The 16,255-nt window shown below is 39.2% G+C and overlaps 2 protein-coding genes across 4 annotated transcripts; one reads left to right on the top strand and one right to left on the bottom strand.

Annotated features, from left to right (window-relative positions):
• Nucleotides 1-1,874: 1,874 nt before the first annotated feature.
• On the bottom strand, nt 1,875-5,205 carry zic1 (zic family member 1 (odd-paired homolog, Drosophila)). 2 transcript variants are annotated; one of them, XM_074621350.1, is made up of 3 exons: nt 3,719-5,205; nt 3,141-3,303; nt 1,875-2,739 (listed from the first exon to the last, which is right to left on the bottom strand). In XM_074621350.1, exons 1-3 carry the CDS (start codon nt 4,677-4,679, stop codon nt 2,538-2,540), a joined length of 1,326 nt encoding a protein of 441 aa, XP_074477451.1. In that variant the 5' UTR covers nt 4,680-5,205; the 3' UTR covers nt 1,875-2,537. The 2 variants fall into 2 exon arrangements, with proteins under 2 accessions (XP_074477451.1, XP_074477452.1); XM_074621351.1 differs by having other exon boundaries at nt 1,875-2,735; nt 3,140-3,303; nt 3,719-5,200.
• A 1,140-nt stretch (nt 5,206-6,345) lies between these two features.
• Nucleotides 6,346-15,205, top strand: zic4 (zic family member 4). Of its 2 annotated transcripts, XM_074621349.1 has the most exons (3): nt 6,346-6,472; nt 9,737-10,357; nt 13,700-15,123. In XM_074621349.1, exons 1-3 carry the CDS (start codon nt 6,433-6,435, stop codon nt 14,143-14,145), a joined length of 1,107 nt encoding a protein of 368 aa, XP_074477450.1. In that variant the 5' UTR covers nt 6,346-6,432; the 3' UTR covers nt 14,146-15,123. The 2 variants fall into 2 exon arrangements, with proteins under 2 accessions (XP_074477450.1, XP_074477449.1); XM_074621348.1 differs by lacking the exon at nt 6,346-6,472 and having other exon boundaries at nt 8,465-10,357; nt 13,700-15,205.
• The last annotated feature ends 1,050 nt before the right edge of the window (nt 15,206-16,255 follow it).

The raw sequence follows: 16,255 nt of genomic DNA, 5'->3' as shown, positions 1-16,255 counted from the left end.
TTCCACATATATCTCAGTGTGTCATTTTCCAGACTTGAGCGTAAATACATTTAAAGTGGATGTTTTTTCCTGCAGCTCCTATTTGATCGTGGAGCTTCTGTTGCAGCGTGATAGGAGACGCGCTGCAGCCTGTCGTCGACTCCTCTTTTTTTTTTTACGAGCATTTTATTTTTGATACCGTGTGCGAGTGTAAAGTAATACGACAGGAGGAATGAAGTGGAAATTAAACGACACCACTAAGGTTCTTTGCTTGCTTTGCATTCAGTCGTTTTGGTTAAAAGAGCAGAAAAAAAGGTTTCTCTCTTCAGTAAAAAACATGCGCATGCAGGGAAATAAAAACTCAAGTCCTATAATAAGGCAAAAAAATAACCACCAATCCAAACAAGTATTTTTCCATCATTATCAGCCTTGGAATCTAAAAGCAGAATTTTTACATTTAAATGGTTTTTCTGCAGCTCAAATGATGCATGAACTGGTTTTTAGGTGGATTTCATATCTCCATGTGTCAATCTTTATATTTAAATAAGGCGCATGTGTGGAATATCCCAGATACTTTTTAACACATCCACTCTAAACTATTTATATTTCCAGTAACATTTTTCTATAAAGTGACTTTCTAAAAAATCCAATCGGCGTCTTTTTTTTTCTCAGTGCATCAGTGAAGCATCAGCACCAGATAGATAGATAGATAGATAGTGTTAAATAGAGTCGAAAAAGTCATTTTTTATTACCATCCTTCATTTATCTCCAAATCTAATAGTCCGTGAAAAAGAAAATATGAATACATTTCAATACATTTCCAGCAAATCATCTAAGATGGTGGATGTTTTTTTTTTTTATTATTATTATTTTTGAGCTGATATAAAAAGAGGGGAAAGCACGCGCGCGCACATGCACATGCACATTTTTGCTTTATTAAACTATTTTTTCGTGGTTGTGTGTGCATGTGCAGTTCTGCAGCAGCAGTCGTGACAAAAGCTGCAAGACTGACAGATCGTGGCTCCCTCCGTGCACACTGGCAGTGTTAACCATGATCACTGGCGGCTGCTGATGTGATCTCTGCCTAATGGGGCGGTCAAGCAAGCTGCAGCCAGAGAGGAACAATGAGGGGGCCACATTGACTCCTCAGCTCTACACCCTTTAAAATCTATGAAATCCTCGAAAAAAAAAAAGAAGAAAATAAATTAGATTTGAAAATTAGATTCCCGAACAATTAAGTAAACGCAAACTATCCCGGTTTACAACCGAGGAACAACCGGCGTGATTAATCGATTTAATTTGCACATTACTGGAGGGCAAAGTGTTGGATGTTAATTTTGGATAAACAGAAGATGCAGAAAAAGGGGGGAGTGGATTTACTTCTCATTGACTGCCAGGGAAGTTTAAAACACAATAAATGAAATGCTCTCTCACACACACATTTGCAAAAAGCATGCACACACACTGCAAATTATTTGTGCATTTAAAAATGCAATAATTCTTCTTTAGAAACCGTGCTAAATGCATTATTATGGTGAAAAAAGCTGCAGCTAATTAGGATATTTTTTGATACATATAAAAGAATTAGTTTCACACAGCACCCATGTTGAGATCAACAACCAATGAAACCAATAACCTCATTTGCATTATTGTATTTTTTAATCCTTTAATATAGTACGAAAATGTATCCAAACATTTTTTTGTAAACTAAATTTTACATACGAGCGCATTTCTCCATAAATACCGATCATTTCTAACATGTTACCGGTCCTTTACATGCTGGATAAATATGGAAAATTGAGCTACTTACATGTAATAATGATACTTCCTTTCAGACAAAGCAATTGACAGAGATTTTTTATATTTATCACGTACATAAACAGATTGACACGGAATTTCAGGCTTTCACTACACGATTTATCGACATGACATTAAATAACAACAATGATACTGTGCTACTCAAACTGGACCTTGGACGAAAATGTTGCACTGAATAGGCTACAAAAGCACATTAATACTAAGAGTCGGTTAGGTCGACGTGTAGACTGTAGTAATACTGAATAATTCACATTTGGTTCACAACTATAACATTCTTTTCAATGAAGTCTATTCATCGCAAATATTCTTAAAACCATCTCATTTCTCCATATATCTAGGGACCAACATTTTTCACAAATTCCCTTAAAACTGTGATAGAACTATTTACAAAATAAAATATTACATTTTTTTTTCCAACTTGGGTGAAATCCTTATGTACAAAAATGCAGGCGTCTACCCGGAGATAGCATGCTTTTTGAGATCTCTTTTTGAGCAAGTCTCTCAGTAAAAATAAAGAAATATTGAAGGGGGAAAAAAGTTTAACTGGGTGGCTCCTTTTTAGTCCATGCATTCCCTTTCACAATAAGACAGCCTTTAAATGATCGATTGGGCCTCCTGTGTGTTTTTCAGTCCATGTCTCACTGGCTGACTTAATAAAAGTCTTTGATTCCAAGCAAAGTTGTGTGTTTTTTTTTAATTCTGCAGTCTTTTTCTTTCTTTCCTTTTTTTTTCAAAAATATTTACACGTACCATTCATTGAAATTTGACGACAGCGTGCTGTGGCTGGTTGTGTGGTGTACTGCTGAGGCTGCTGGTGATATGGAGCTGCTGCTCTGGTTCTCTGTGGACGGTGATACTATAGTGGGAGGTGTGGACGACTCGTACCCTGAACTGGCCGCTGGAGATGGCTGCGGTGCTGGTTGGGTGGATTCGTGGACCTTCAACAATAAGAAAAATGTTATAAAAAAGCATACTGCTTAAAAATGGTTTTGTCCCTCGGTTTGTTTTTTGTGCAAATTCCAGACATAAGAAATGAATCAAAACAAATTAAAAACTACTAATTTGACTGTTTTGAACATCTGCGAAAAAAAAATATTCTTATTAAGATCTTAATCTGATTTGTCGGTTGAAAGGAAAGGAAGAAAGAAAGTGTCAAAGCAAATTAACTTTCTCTATTTCTGTAAAAAAAAAAAAAAGAATAATAATAATAAAAGCTGTCTCTCATAATATTACACAAATATTTTTTTTATTCTCATTTGCAGGCAAAGCTGCAAAAAAACATTTTATAAATTATATTAAAACAACACTGAGAAACAAATATATATATAAAAATTGATTTTACCTTCATGTGTTTTCGGAGGGAGCTGGGATGTGTGTATGACTTGTCGCACATTTTGCAGAGATAGGGCTTGTCAGACGTGTGGACGTGCATGTGTTTCTTGCGGTCGCTGCTGTTTGCAAATCGCCTGTCGCAGCCTTCAAACTCACACTTAAAAGGCTTCTCACCTAAATAAAGAAAACAATAAATACAACGTTTAACACTTGATCCCAAAATTACATATTATACATTATTGTATTAAAGGATTTTTTAAGGTGAAGAATAAAAAAAGGCAGCCTCTTTTTTTTTACTTTTAAATTTGACAGACTACTTACTTATTGACTAGAATTTAATTAGATTTAAGCCACTTATGGATTAATTCATTTAATTAAATGTATCACAAGACTTTTAACATAAAAAATTGCAAGACTTTAAAATAAAACATTTGAAATATTTTCTGTTGACAACTGCACTGAATCACATGCCAGTTGAAGAAACTCCAGCTGCCCCTAATAAATAATAACCCCCCGGATCGCATGCATATTTTGGATAAGGATATGTGTCAACATGGATTTTGGAAGTATATAAAAAAATATATCTTACCAGTGTGAGTCCTTTTGTGAATTTTTAGATTTTCCGATCGTGCAAATACTTTGCCACAGCCTGGGAACGGACACGGAAAGGGCTTCTCTCCGGTGTGTACTCTGATATGATTCACAAGTTTGTATTTGGCTTTGAATGGTTTCCCTTCTCTGGCGCACTCCTCCCAGAAGCAGATGTGGTTGGTCTGCTCGGGTCCTCCAACGTGCTCCACCGTCAGATGGGTCACCAACTCGTGCATGGTGCTAAAAGTTTTGTTGCACGACTTTTTCGGGTTCGTCAGCTGCTCGGGCTCGATCCACTTGCAGATGAGCTCTTGCTTGATCGGCTGCCTCATGTATCGAAAGAAGGCCCCAGCACCGTGATGCGCGGCCATATTCATGTTCATGGGGCCGTAGCCGTGCAGCTGGGTCGACGCATAGTGGTCGGACCTCGGGCTCGTAACGTGGCCGTACTGATCAGCCCGTCCGTACATGTCCCCAGAGAAGCCCAGGCGCATCTGGCTGTTGACCACGTTGGAAGACGCATGGCTCGCGGCTTGCTCGTGCAGCCCTGGGAAGAGCAGGTGCCCAGCAGCATCCGAGTGTCCATGTGGTCCTGCGAAACTTCCAGACGCGAATAAGCTGTGCTGAGCTCCAGTGGCGTCTCCGAAACCCCGATTTCTGAAGAGAAAGTCCCTGGTGGAGTTGAAAGCCGCCGTGGAGTAAGAGTGCGTCGGATGGTGGTGGTGGTGTCCGAGCGCGGCTGCTGCTGCGTAACCGGGCGCCTGGGAGGAAAACGCCGTTTGTCCGGAGCCGATGTCGTGGGATGTGTGGTTTATTTTGAAGGCGCCCATCCCATCCGCGAAGGGATTTATCCCCAACGCCACTTCTCTCTCTGTGACTTCGCCTGTTGAGTGATGCCGCGAGGAGCCGAAAGTAGTGACTCCTATGGTGGGATACTGCGGTCCTGCGTCCAAGAGCATCTTCAGTCTAGACTCGAAGCCGGAGACGACTGAGAGCAGAAATCAAAAAATCACGCGCAGATATTCTTCCTCCCACCTTCTTCTCTCTCTATCTCTTTACTCGACTGAGCAAAACTCTGAAATCCAACCTGTTTACTTTTTTTTAAGATGCAAGGAATCCCCCTCTATAGTAGTAGTAGTAGTGCGCATCCGATGCACACACTCAAAACCATGTATACATACATGCAATATTGTCTTTTTGCGGTTTATCTTCCTGTGGCGCAACTTTCACCTCCTCAGTCAGGCGGTGAGCTCTAGACTGATAGTCGCAATCATTCCTGCAGATAAATGAATTGAAAAGACAAACACAGTCCAGCCCTGATGAATGGGGAGAGGAGGGGGGGGGGTGGTCACGTGAGCCCCAGAGACGCGCGCTCATTGGAGGAGGAGCCTTTTTCCCCCCAATAACATCCACTCCACCAAATAACAATCCGCGGTGCGGGGCCCACACTTCTATTGGACCTCTTTGCATCATCAATCCCAAGATATTGTGAGTTTGCTGACTGTGGATTTGGTTAAAAGGGGCTGAATAACAAAAAAAAATAAAAAAATATTGAGGAACACAACAAGGCCTTGTAGAAAGTCAGAGCACGTTCTGTAACAGTTTTAGAAAGCACATGTGTCACATTGTCTTTGTTAAACTGCATGGGGACATTAGATCACCAAGCAAAACCATTTGGTGGTGCAATTGGTAACGTTTTGGCACAATTACGCACGTATCTATCTATCTATCTATCTATCTATTTATCTATCTATCTATCCATCTATATGCAAGAAGAATAAATTACCACAATAATTTAATTTATTGCAACTTTGATGGACTGGCAGGATGATAAACAAACCTTATTTGTTTTTGGCACAATTACGCACATATCTATCTATCTATCTATCTATCTATCTATCTATCTATCTATCTATCTATCTATCTATCTATATGCAAGAAGGATCAATTACCACAATAATTTAATTTATTGTAACTATGATGGACTGACAGGATGATAAACAAACCTTATAGGTGGACCCTCATTACGTGCGTCAGGTATGGAGATACGAGTTTTACATCTTTTCTCAGGAAAGCCCATTAGAAATCTTGAGGTTTTGATATGAAGTCTGCCTACTGTCATCACTCCCTTTAAAGCTCTGTTATTATCAACTTATCCCTTTTACTACAAAGTGAATCCACATCCACGTTTTGTTGTCTGGTGTGTTTTCTTAGCTCTGTGTCTCCTGAACACAACGTTTTTTGCAACCACTGGAGCTCAACACCAAGTGGAACATCTGTGCTTTCGATTTCCACATCATCATGCTCACCAGCACGTTCATAAAGGTTACCTTGAATATATTTAACTTGGATCCACTATTATACTCCTAATGTATCCATCACCAGTTTTGGCTGTGCTTGATGCAACTTTTATTCATTTTTTTTTTTTTTGTGCATGCAGGCCAGTGATGCATAGCCTGTGTGTAAAACGTTGTGGGTTGTCGAAGTTATCAAGTGGGATTTGCGGCGCTCTCTGCAGGAACCTCCGGCTGCTAGAGTTCAAAGCCACATGCACAGACGTGCCATGCGAACCATTAAAATATCTTCTTGGCTACTAGGCTACTTTCTACAAGGCGTTTTCCAAGTCAGTCTTGGGAGACCAAGGAAAGAGGGGACGTTTTGGTTGTTCTCAGCTTAACAAGTACACCTTCAACTTGAGCCCTCTACTCTGCTATGCAAAAATTTGGAGGGATCTTTCAACAGGTGGAAAACGGTAAGAATGGCATATCATTGAAAAAAGAAGGAGAGCCAAGACTGGAGGTCATATACTCGCAACAAGTGAGGCTAAATTGGAAATTGTGTGCCAAGAAAAAAGTTGTTGGAATTATACATAACTTTGCAAGTGCATTTAAAGTTGCAGTGCCACTTATGTGCCTACAAATTAAGATATATTTATCTCAGCCTTATGAGTAAAAGATGCGCCATTAACTGTTTAGTGTCATGAATCCTAATATGCTGGAGTCAGAATTTAAAATGGCTACCTGGAGCGATTTAGGATTTACAGTGAAGGCAACTAAACCAGCGTTTTTTTTAGGAGACCTTTCTACAATATTCAACTTTTTTGTGTGTTTGGGATCTTATACAACACCCCCTGCTTTTACTTGTCTTCAAGAGTGAGTGCAGGCACAACTTGGACCATAAATAGCACTTCAAAGTTTTGCATTACGCTGTGGTGCCTCTGAAGGTTACAGCTGTGAGCCTCATGAAACCCCACGCGTAAAGGCCATTTAATAAACTTATTTTGGATCCGTCATGTCTCTAAATATTGACTCAATTTCTGATGTGATGCTGTCAGCAAAGATTTTGACAAGTCAATTCAGAGAACAAAAAAACAAGAGGGATTTTTTTTTTTAAATTATTGTTCTCAAATTAAAAATATTAGCCAATGAGTGTCCTATTATTCAGCATATTCAGTTAATTACTTTGGTTTATATCTGAAAACGACACCCTCCAAAAACACATATCATATTATGTCCAGTTGATTTTCTCATCAAGGGGAAATTAAAAGTGTGAGGAGGTTGAGATACCGACGAGCGCCTGTCAAAATAAATTTAGGTTGTGCTCTTAAATCCTTCACAAATGACTTATGATCACAGCAGAAGTTAAATAACACATTTAACATTTGGCATCAAAGTGATCAACACTCTGTGTGAACTTCTTTAAGGTCGCTTCACGCAGTAATTTATTTTTGTCTGCAACTACAAAGACTAAGCGTTCAGTCCAAACATCCTCCCTCATTTGGTTGCAATACACACGATATAACTCACTTAAAACAATAAAGTCATGACTGTTAATTATAAGTTAATTATAAGAGTATTAATATGGCAATACAAGACAAATATTAAAAAAAATCCCCAGCTGTGATATTCAAGTAAATGTGTTACATTTTCGGCCATCTATGTTTGTCACAGACAACAAATGTACAGTAACATCCAAACATTACTCAACATTTTTTTAACTATACACTTGATTTTTAAAATAGTCATGATGGTCTGATGGTTTAAAAAGATAAAGTACATTGAAAAAATAAACAAAACATAATTTATGCATGTTTTTTATGATCCATAATATATCTTTCTTTTAAGCACTCACACCGGCAATATGCACTATCTGTTTATGTCATGTTTATAGCTTATTTTGTATATTGTATATTGGTAGAAATTCATTTTTTTATTCTTATTTTATTCTAACGTTTTTATCTATTCTTTTGTTATTATACTGTTTAACTTGCACCAACAAAACCAAAGCAAATTCCGAGTGTATACCTCTTAACACCTGGCAATAAACACCATTCTGATTCTGATTCTGATTCTGATTCTGATTCTGATTCTGATTCTAATTCTGATTCTGATTCAAACAAAAAGCAGAAAATAATCACTAAATATTACACTCGGTAGGATTATATTGTAGTAACCGATACTTACACACGTTTTATTTTGGACTTTAAGTCTGCAACGGCACCACCTCCTGTGACCCTCATCTGCTGCCGTCCTGGGTCTAAAGCAAAATTACCCCGGATCATAACAACAGGTCCCGTCCATTACATTTTTTCCCCCCCTCGGGACAATGGCCGCAGCTCGCCTGATTCACACTCACTCCACACACGGATCCCACCGAGCAGAGCACCGAGTCAACGCTGTATAGTACGGCTGGATATGTAAATATGGGTATTTATCAAAGCGCATATTAATGGTATGTACTCCGGGACTATTTTAAAACTCCCACGTGGAGTTTTTCTTTTGACGCCGACCTTTTTTTACGTGCGTAAAAGTTGTGCGTAATTTGTGCGTAAAGTTGTCCTTTCACAAGTTGCGCGTTGCAAAAATGAAGATATCACTGCATTATTTATGATCCTTTACAACTTTTTATACTGGGCAATATGCATGCACTTGCGAGGCGGTCTGTTTTGTAATTGCAGAATCAAATTGCTGTTTCATAGCCGCTGCAGCTCTTTGTGTCCGCTGCCACACAAAAAGAAAAGGCGACTGTATATCTGGATCAACTTTTTTTTTAGGACTTTTATTGTACAATAACCTTTTGCATAACAACTATTTTTTTCTGCCTCAGGGCACTGCGCATGCGCTGCTGGGCTGCTTTGCTGTCACTAAGACATTTTTCTTCACGTTGGAAAAACTGTCACTGGTGACGTCAATCACCGAGCTCTGACCAATTAGAGCGCAGGGTGATTGTTTAGCTCCACGGGCTGCAGCGCCTACCATGAATCTCTATTCAGTATCAAAGCGTCCTGCTGCTGCCTCTCTCAACCGAATGGGGATTCCATGTAGTCTGCAGATATAGACTTAACTTTATAACATTTTTTTTTAAAAAAAATTTTCATTGCGATTAAAAAAATATATTTGTCATCATCATTATTATTTTGCCTGCTGTCAAAAGTTATTCTAAAATTAGGAAAAAAAAGTAATGAGCGTGGATGCATTGGGAAGCCCCGTGATGGACCCTACGTTTTCCAAACGGAACACGGCGCTGAGATTAGTTGACTTGGCAGGGGCTCACCACCATCACCATCATCACCACCATACCCCTCAGAGCGTGACAGGCTTCCCGGGGTTCAGCAGCCATCCACACTCAATGGCTCACCAGCACCCTGGGGAGATTACTGCGGAACCCCGCCTGGGGCCGAGTCCATTCGGGCCAGAACACATGGGGCACTCCGCGGCCCTCAAAATCAGCCCAGCCCATCATTATCCCCACCACCATCACCACCATCATCACATGGCAGGCCACAGCGAAGTGGTCTCCAGTCAAACGGGAGCTTTTGGCCCGGTTCAGGCGACATCATCGGTCCCTTATTCCATGTCTCACACGGCCCAGGCTTTATCCGCAGGTAGGGATTTCCTCATCCGAAGAGATCTGACAGCTCAAGCCATGCCAGTGCTGCAGGACCAGACTGCTGGTGTTGGTGCTGGTGCTGGTGCTGGTTCAGCCTCTCACCACGGAATGTTTGTCTCAACAACAGGTAGCTATCCTGGACACTATGGTCATCACCACCACCCTGATGCGCATGGGAACCTCTTCTCCGGACTGCACCACGACCAGGCTTCTTCATCACCAGGTGGCCAAGCGTTGAATGGACAAATAAGGTTAGGACTACCTGGAGAAATGTACGTTAGGTCTGATCATCACTTGAGTCAAGTGGCAAGCTCCAGGGCTGATCCGTTCTCCGGCTACGGTGGTCTGAATCTGAACATGAATCTGAGCGCTCACCACCCTCATCACCACCACCACGGAGCCGGTGCCTTTTTCCGCTACATGAGGCAGCCGATAAAGCAAGAGTTGATCTGCAAGTGGCTGGAGCCGGAGCTGTCGCCGAAGAAACTTTGCTCCAAAACTTACAGCACCATGCACGAGTTGGTAACGCATGTGACGGTGGAGCACGTCGGAGGACCGGAGCAGGCGAACCATATCTGTTTTTGGGAAGAGTGTCCGAGAGAAGGCAAACCGTTTAAAGCCAAGTACAAACTTGTGAATCACATCCGAGTGCACACCGGGGAGAAACCATTTCCGTGCCCGTTCCCTGGCTGTGGGAAAGTGTTTGCAAGATCCGAGAACCTTAAGATTCACAAAAGGACGCACACAGGTCAGTGGCTATATATATTCATAATAGGGAAATGTTGAAAAAAATGTTCTATAATATGAAAAATAAAATTGCAAAGCTGCAAATTAAAATAGAGGCAAGACAGCTTTATTTGTAGAGCACATTTCAGCATCAGGGCAATTGAAAGTGCTTTACATAAACATTCAAGAACATTGCAAAAGAACATTAAGACATAATTAAAACAGTGATAAAAACATTAAAGACTAGAAAATAAAAACAAGCTAAAAATAAAAGCTATAGGATAGAAGCTAAAATAGAATATAACACACAAGAGTAAAAGCTCTAGTGCAGTATAAGATCATTATCTGGTTTCATAAAAGGCAGCAGCAGCAATCAGGAAAGTTTTAAGTTTTGATTTTAAAGAACTCAGAGTTGGAGTTGTTCCTGCAGTTTTCTGGGAGCTTGTTCCAAATATTTGGTGCATAAAAACTGAACGCTGCTTCTTCTGCATGTTTAGTTCTGACTCTGGGGACACTAAGCAGTCCTGATCCAGATGACCTGAGAGGTCTGGATGCTTCATAACATAGCAGAAGATCTGAAATGTATTTTGGCCCTAAACACATTTAGTGCTTTGTAAACCAGCAGGAGTATGTTGAAATCGAGGCATTGCAAGTGAAGTGATGTTTTGCATAATTTTCAGATATGATTTTTGATTCTATTTTCTTTCATTTCTAAGCATTTAAAATATTCTCTGATGGGTAATTAATCAACCTGCTGCTGATACATCAGCAAGCAACAGCTATACTGCCCACCTGTTTGTTATATGAGGTGCATCAGTGCTTGCAAGTTTTTGCAAAAAGGTTGAGCTTTGGGATTATGGTATACAGCTCACTCAGGCGTTTTGACGGTTCAACCTCTTGTTTACACCACAGCACAAAGAAGTGAGGCCCATGTCAGATCTTGTCCATGTAGTTTAGTGCAATGGCACACATGACTGGCAGCAAGTTGGAAAGGTGTATATATTCACATTCAGTGATATGATGATGTTTTGCTTTTTTATTTCAGCCACTTGTTGCTCTGTTTATTATGCATGCTCCTTTATTTCAATCAATAATAAAAAAATAATAGTTGGTTGGATTGCATTTTAAAGCTACAGAGGAGGGAGTAGTTTTATCTTGCATATATGTGTTGGAGTATTTGAAGCCTTACATTAGCTGTATTTCCCAGAGTGATATGACATGTATGCATGGTGAAATAATACTCTTGGAATGATCAGCTCTTGATAGCCTTTAGCCAAAGCAACAAGTTGACAAGTGCAGACGGCTGAAATAATTCACCAACAGGTTGGCAGAGGTGACTGCATCTGACTTGTGTGTGTGCAACGCAGCTCCAAGCAGCAGCAGCAGCAGCTCTGATTCAACTTTAAAAAACATATAACATGGCTGCTTGCCTCTGTGGAGCCAGTGAGGAGGAGAAAAAGGGGCCTCGAAATGTTGAGTCAGACTTGAATACAATGACTTACATTCCTATTTCTCGGTGGCTGCATGGCACTCTCCCCCCTCTGCTCCACTTCTGCACCCCTATGTATTATTCATATAATTTGCTCACATTACCTAAGTACAAATCTGTTAAATTATTTCTGTGTGTTGACTCCCAAGGGGCCTGGTCTTTGGTATCATGTTTAAAACCTATCCGAAAGTGTGGTTATGACTGGGGCTGCCCCTGGGGTCTGTTCCTCGACGGTTTCTTGTACTACACTAATATCCTTGATTGGCTCTCTCAACCCAACAGCTGAAGGTCAAATTGATATTCAACCCGCAAGTGTAATTAGACAGAGGCAATTACATATTCTCAAAAGCTTTAATCGGAGGAGAAAAATCAGCAGTGGATGATTTCCGTGTAATTTATTCAGACTGTCTTTTTTTTTTTGCCCTGTCATAATCAGGTAGAAATACTTGTTATTATTAAGACGCAGAATTAGAGCCAGTCCAGAAGCAGGATTTCAAATAGCAAGACAGGCTTGCTTTAAGCACACACAGTGGGTGAAGCCTGGCTGTGGCTATACTTTCATTTATCATTATTTTCAGTTGGTTTTGGGCCTGCTATGTCTGTGCTCATAGCTTGTCTGTTTTGACGTATGCCTTGATGCATGTAGACGCCAGGTATAGACCCAGGACAGTGGGGGTTCAGCCCTCCTGTTTACACCAGACTGAGACTCATGTCTGTCCAAGTAGGCACACTTATTTAAAGTGTAGGGGGAAAAAGGGTGTTTACTGTAAATGCAAAATATATAAAATTATATTTGAAAAATTAAGAAATAAATAATTAAAGTGGCTGTAATTATACCAGCTTTTATTGTTTTTTATTAATATTATTTTATTTTAATTTGTATTATTATTTTTGGGCTGGGTCACAGATAGTTGGATGCTTCTTGCTTAATTTTAAGCTCATGTATGCTCATAAAGTGGGGTTACCCACATTGTTTAAACATTAGAGATTTGTCTCAAGTACTGTTAGAAGTTGTAAGTTGCTAATTGTTTGTTATCACTAGTATGTAATATATTATTTCTTTAAATTAGTCTTGTCTCTAGGTGGAGGCTTCAGATAAACCCAGTGGGTTTCTTGCTTCTTCCTGCACTGTATATTATTCATTTATTTTTTTGTTATGTTGTATAGTCTTAAATTGTGTAAAACAAATAAACAATAAACAAGTTGGAAAAATATTCTCATAAAATAAATAGTTAAATAAATACAATGATGCCTTATAGGGTGAACGTTATTTATCAAGTTTTTTAAAATGTGAAATTTATTTATTTATATTTTAACGTTATGTTTGTATTATTATTATTTTATTTTATTTTTTATTATTATTTTTGGGCTGGGTCACAGATATGTTGGATACTTCTTGCTTAGGTTATTATAAGCTCATGTATGCTCATAAAGTGGAGTTACCTTCATTGTTTTAACATTAGAGATTTGTCTCAAGTACTGTTAGAAGTTGGAAAAATATTCTCATAAAATAAATAGTTGAATAAATATCATGATGCTTTATAGGGTGAACGTTATTTATCAAGATTTTAAAATGTGAATTTTATTGATTTAATTTAATTTTTTGTTATTATTTTTGGGTTGGGTCACAGATAGTTGGATACTTCTTGCTTAAGTTATTTTAAGCCCATATGCCCATAAAGTGGAATTACCTTCATTGTTTAAACATTACAGATTTGTCTCAAGTACTGTTAGAAGTTGTAATTTTTTAAAATAAATAAATAGTTAAATAAATATCATGATGCATTATAGGGTGATTGTTATTCATCAAGTTTTTAAAATGTGAAATTTATTGTTTTATTTCTATTTCTAACGTGTCACCATCGCTGTTAACAGGTGAGAAGCCCTTCAAATGTGAGTTTGACGGCTGCGACAGACGCTTCGCCAACAGCAGCGACCGGAAAAAGCACTCCCACGTCCACACCAGCGATAAGCCCTACAACTGCAAAGTGCGAGGCTGCGATAAGTCCTACACGCACCCCAGCTCCCTGAGGAAACACATGAAGGTGCACTGCAAGTCTCCACCTCCCAGCTCAGGGTACGAGTCCTCCACCCCGTCCCTGGTGTCCCCCTCCTCAGACCTGGGCCGAGAGCCAGGAGGCACCGGTTCCTCGGTGCTGTCGGAGCCGGTTGGAGCCTCCCAGCCTGCGAATCTAAGTGAATGGTACGTGTGCCACAGTTCAGGTGCCAGTGGTGCCCAGACACCACCCAGTGGGCCATCCACACCAGACCCCACAGATGAGCCACCTTACAGAAACCAAGAACCGAGGGACGCGTTTTAATCCAACAGAAGTCAGAAAGTGACACATTTCAAGAGCCTATAACTATTAAAAATGCTTTGGTGCCTATATATGTGCCTGTGAAAGGCCCACTTCTGGATGAGTCACCAAACAAGACACCCAGAGCCAAGAGACGCGTCAAAACCACATTGCAAAACTTGCAAAACGTGCAAAACTTGCACAACGTGCAAAACTTTAAAGACGTGCTAATTTCCAGGCAAAATAAAAAAAAAGAATATATTTTCAAACCTCAAGCTATTGAAAATGGTTTGGCTTGGGTGCCTCTATATGTGCCATGTGAAGGCCCACTGGTCCACTTCTGGATGAGCCACCAAACAAGACACCCAGAGCCAAGAGACGCGTCAAAACCACATTGCAAAACGTGCAAAACTTGCAAAACGTGCACAACTTTAAAGACGTGCTAATTTCCAGGCAAAATAAAATATATTTTCAAACCTCAAGCTATTGAAAATGTTTGGCTCAGTGCCTACACTATACGGCCCACTTGTGGAGAGAGAGAGTGTCGTGTAAATCCGTTAGACTATGTGGTACTTTATTGTAGGCTTATAGGCATGTTGGTGTAAAATTATTTTGTAAATTCGAGTTTTTGACTTCAATATGTTTTTAATTTATTTTTCAATCTGATATTTTTTGTATTATCGAACCAAAGTGCATGTTTTCAATTATTAGGACAAACAGTGTACATTTGTAAATTTTGTAAGTTTTTTGATGTGTTGATGTTGATAGTTTTTGTAAGGATCTGTGTCCAAGAGCAGTTTCTTACTGCAGTTATTTGTACATTTTATGTTTACAGCATTGTTTTTTTTTTCATTTGTGCAGAGGGTCAATTGTTTCATAAAGCCTGCAGTATTTGATATACGACCGTGAAATTATAAATGTTTTATCAAAGTGGGGCATTTTGTGATTTTGTATCTTTGTCGTCGATATTTTTTTTTTTTCTTTATTTTTCTTTTTGAATATCTGAAATCGAGCGGCACTCAAAATGCGTAACCGAATTGCCTTGTAATTTGTGAGTATTTTGAATAAATCTTGTATGACTAAAGTGGAAAACTCTTGCTGAGCCATTCGGAGTCTATTTAGTTATCAGTCATCTTAAAAAAGTTTTTCTGGGAAAAAAATATGTCTTGTTTATGTCTTTAAAAATAATATTTCCATAAAAAATGTTGCCTCTTTTTACGCACAGCTTTGTAGGAAAAAAAACACATCCACGCCTACTTATCTAATTCAAGGAGAACTCAAAGCAATAAAAAGTAATGAAAGGTCCTTAACGATACATTTAAATATGTTATTTTAAGTGTGCAAGTCTTACTTTCTGAGCTGAGCTGATGTGGTTGACGCAGACATACAGAGTCTCTGATGAAGGGCTACAATATTCTGATCCAGACTTCAAAGACTATTTTGTACAAAAGAGCCATTTTTTTTGCACGACGGTGAATCCTCATGGTGAATTAAGATTTCTATAGCAATAGCCGAGTCAAACTCAAATGATATGGGGGCCAAGTCCGCAGACTGAAAAGCCCTGCTCTAAAGAATGTAATATTTGCTTCCCATGGGGTAGGAAACGGTAATCTATGTCCTTTATATTGCAGACGAGGGCAGTATAAAGAAGAAAAATATATTCTTTTGCTCCAGGCCTACTTTACGACAATCAAAGGAGAAGCCGCTAAAACGCAGTTGTCCCACACCATAATAGACTTGCACTGCAAAGTTGAATGGGTAAATTTAACCATAATCATATTTTAGGCTCTGCTGTACATGCACCATAAAAAGCTTGGCTGCCTATAATGATAACTACAAAGTTAACTTTTAAATTCATTATTTTAAATAAAATAATAAAAATGTGCTTGAAGAGGAGTGAAAACATGCACACTGTAAACTGTTAATTTACAGCAGGATTTCAACAGTATTAACCTGTTATTGCTAAAAAAAACAGTTCTTTACTGTTAATACAAAAGAAAACCTGTTAAATTATTTTTAACTGAACTATAATGCATTCTTAAAAAACAGCACTTTACTGCTGATCAACTGTCTAAAGTATCATCAGTAACAGTTTCATGCAGTATTTTTTTAATTCTGGGACCTGATCTGCACA

The sequence above is a fragment of the Sebastes fasciatus genome, chromosome 21 (genome assembly GCF_043250625.1).
Source record: "Sebastes fasciatus isolate fSebFas1 chromosome 21, fSebFas1.pri, whole genome shotgun sequence".
NCBI classification, from domain to species: domain Eukaryota; kingdom Metazoa; phylum Chordata; class Actinopteri; order Perciformes; family Sebastidae; genus Sebastes; species Sebastes fasciatus.
This window is presented reverse-complemented; position numbering and strand designations above follow the sequence as displayed.

Excerpts from the sequence above, each read along its gene's own strand:
- zic1 (XM_074621350.1), bottom strand. The coding sequence starts at position 4,679 with ATGCTCTTGGACGCAGGACCGCAGTATCCCACCATAGGAGTCACTACT. Across the intron at positions 3,304-3,718 it reads TCACAAAAGGACTCACACTG|GTGAGAAGCCTTTTAAGTGT; the intron begins GTAAGATATATT and ends TTCTTTATTTAG. Across the intron at positions 2,740-3,140 it reads TCCCTCCGAAAACACATGAA|GAAGGTCCACGAATCCACCC; the intron begins GGTAAAATCAAT and ends TTTCTTATTGTT.
- zic4 (XM_074621348.1), top strand. The coding sequence starts at position 9,181 with ATGAGCGTGGATGCATTGGGAAGCCCCGTGATGGACCCTACGTTTTCC. Across the intron at positions 10,358-13,699 it reads TCACAAAAGGACGCACACAG|GTGAGAAGCCCTTCAAATGT; the intron begins GTCAGTGGCTAT and ends CGCTGTTAACAG.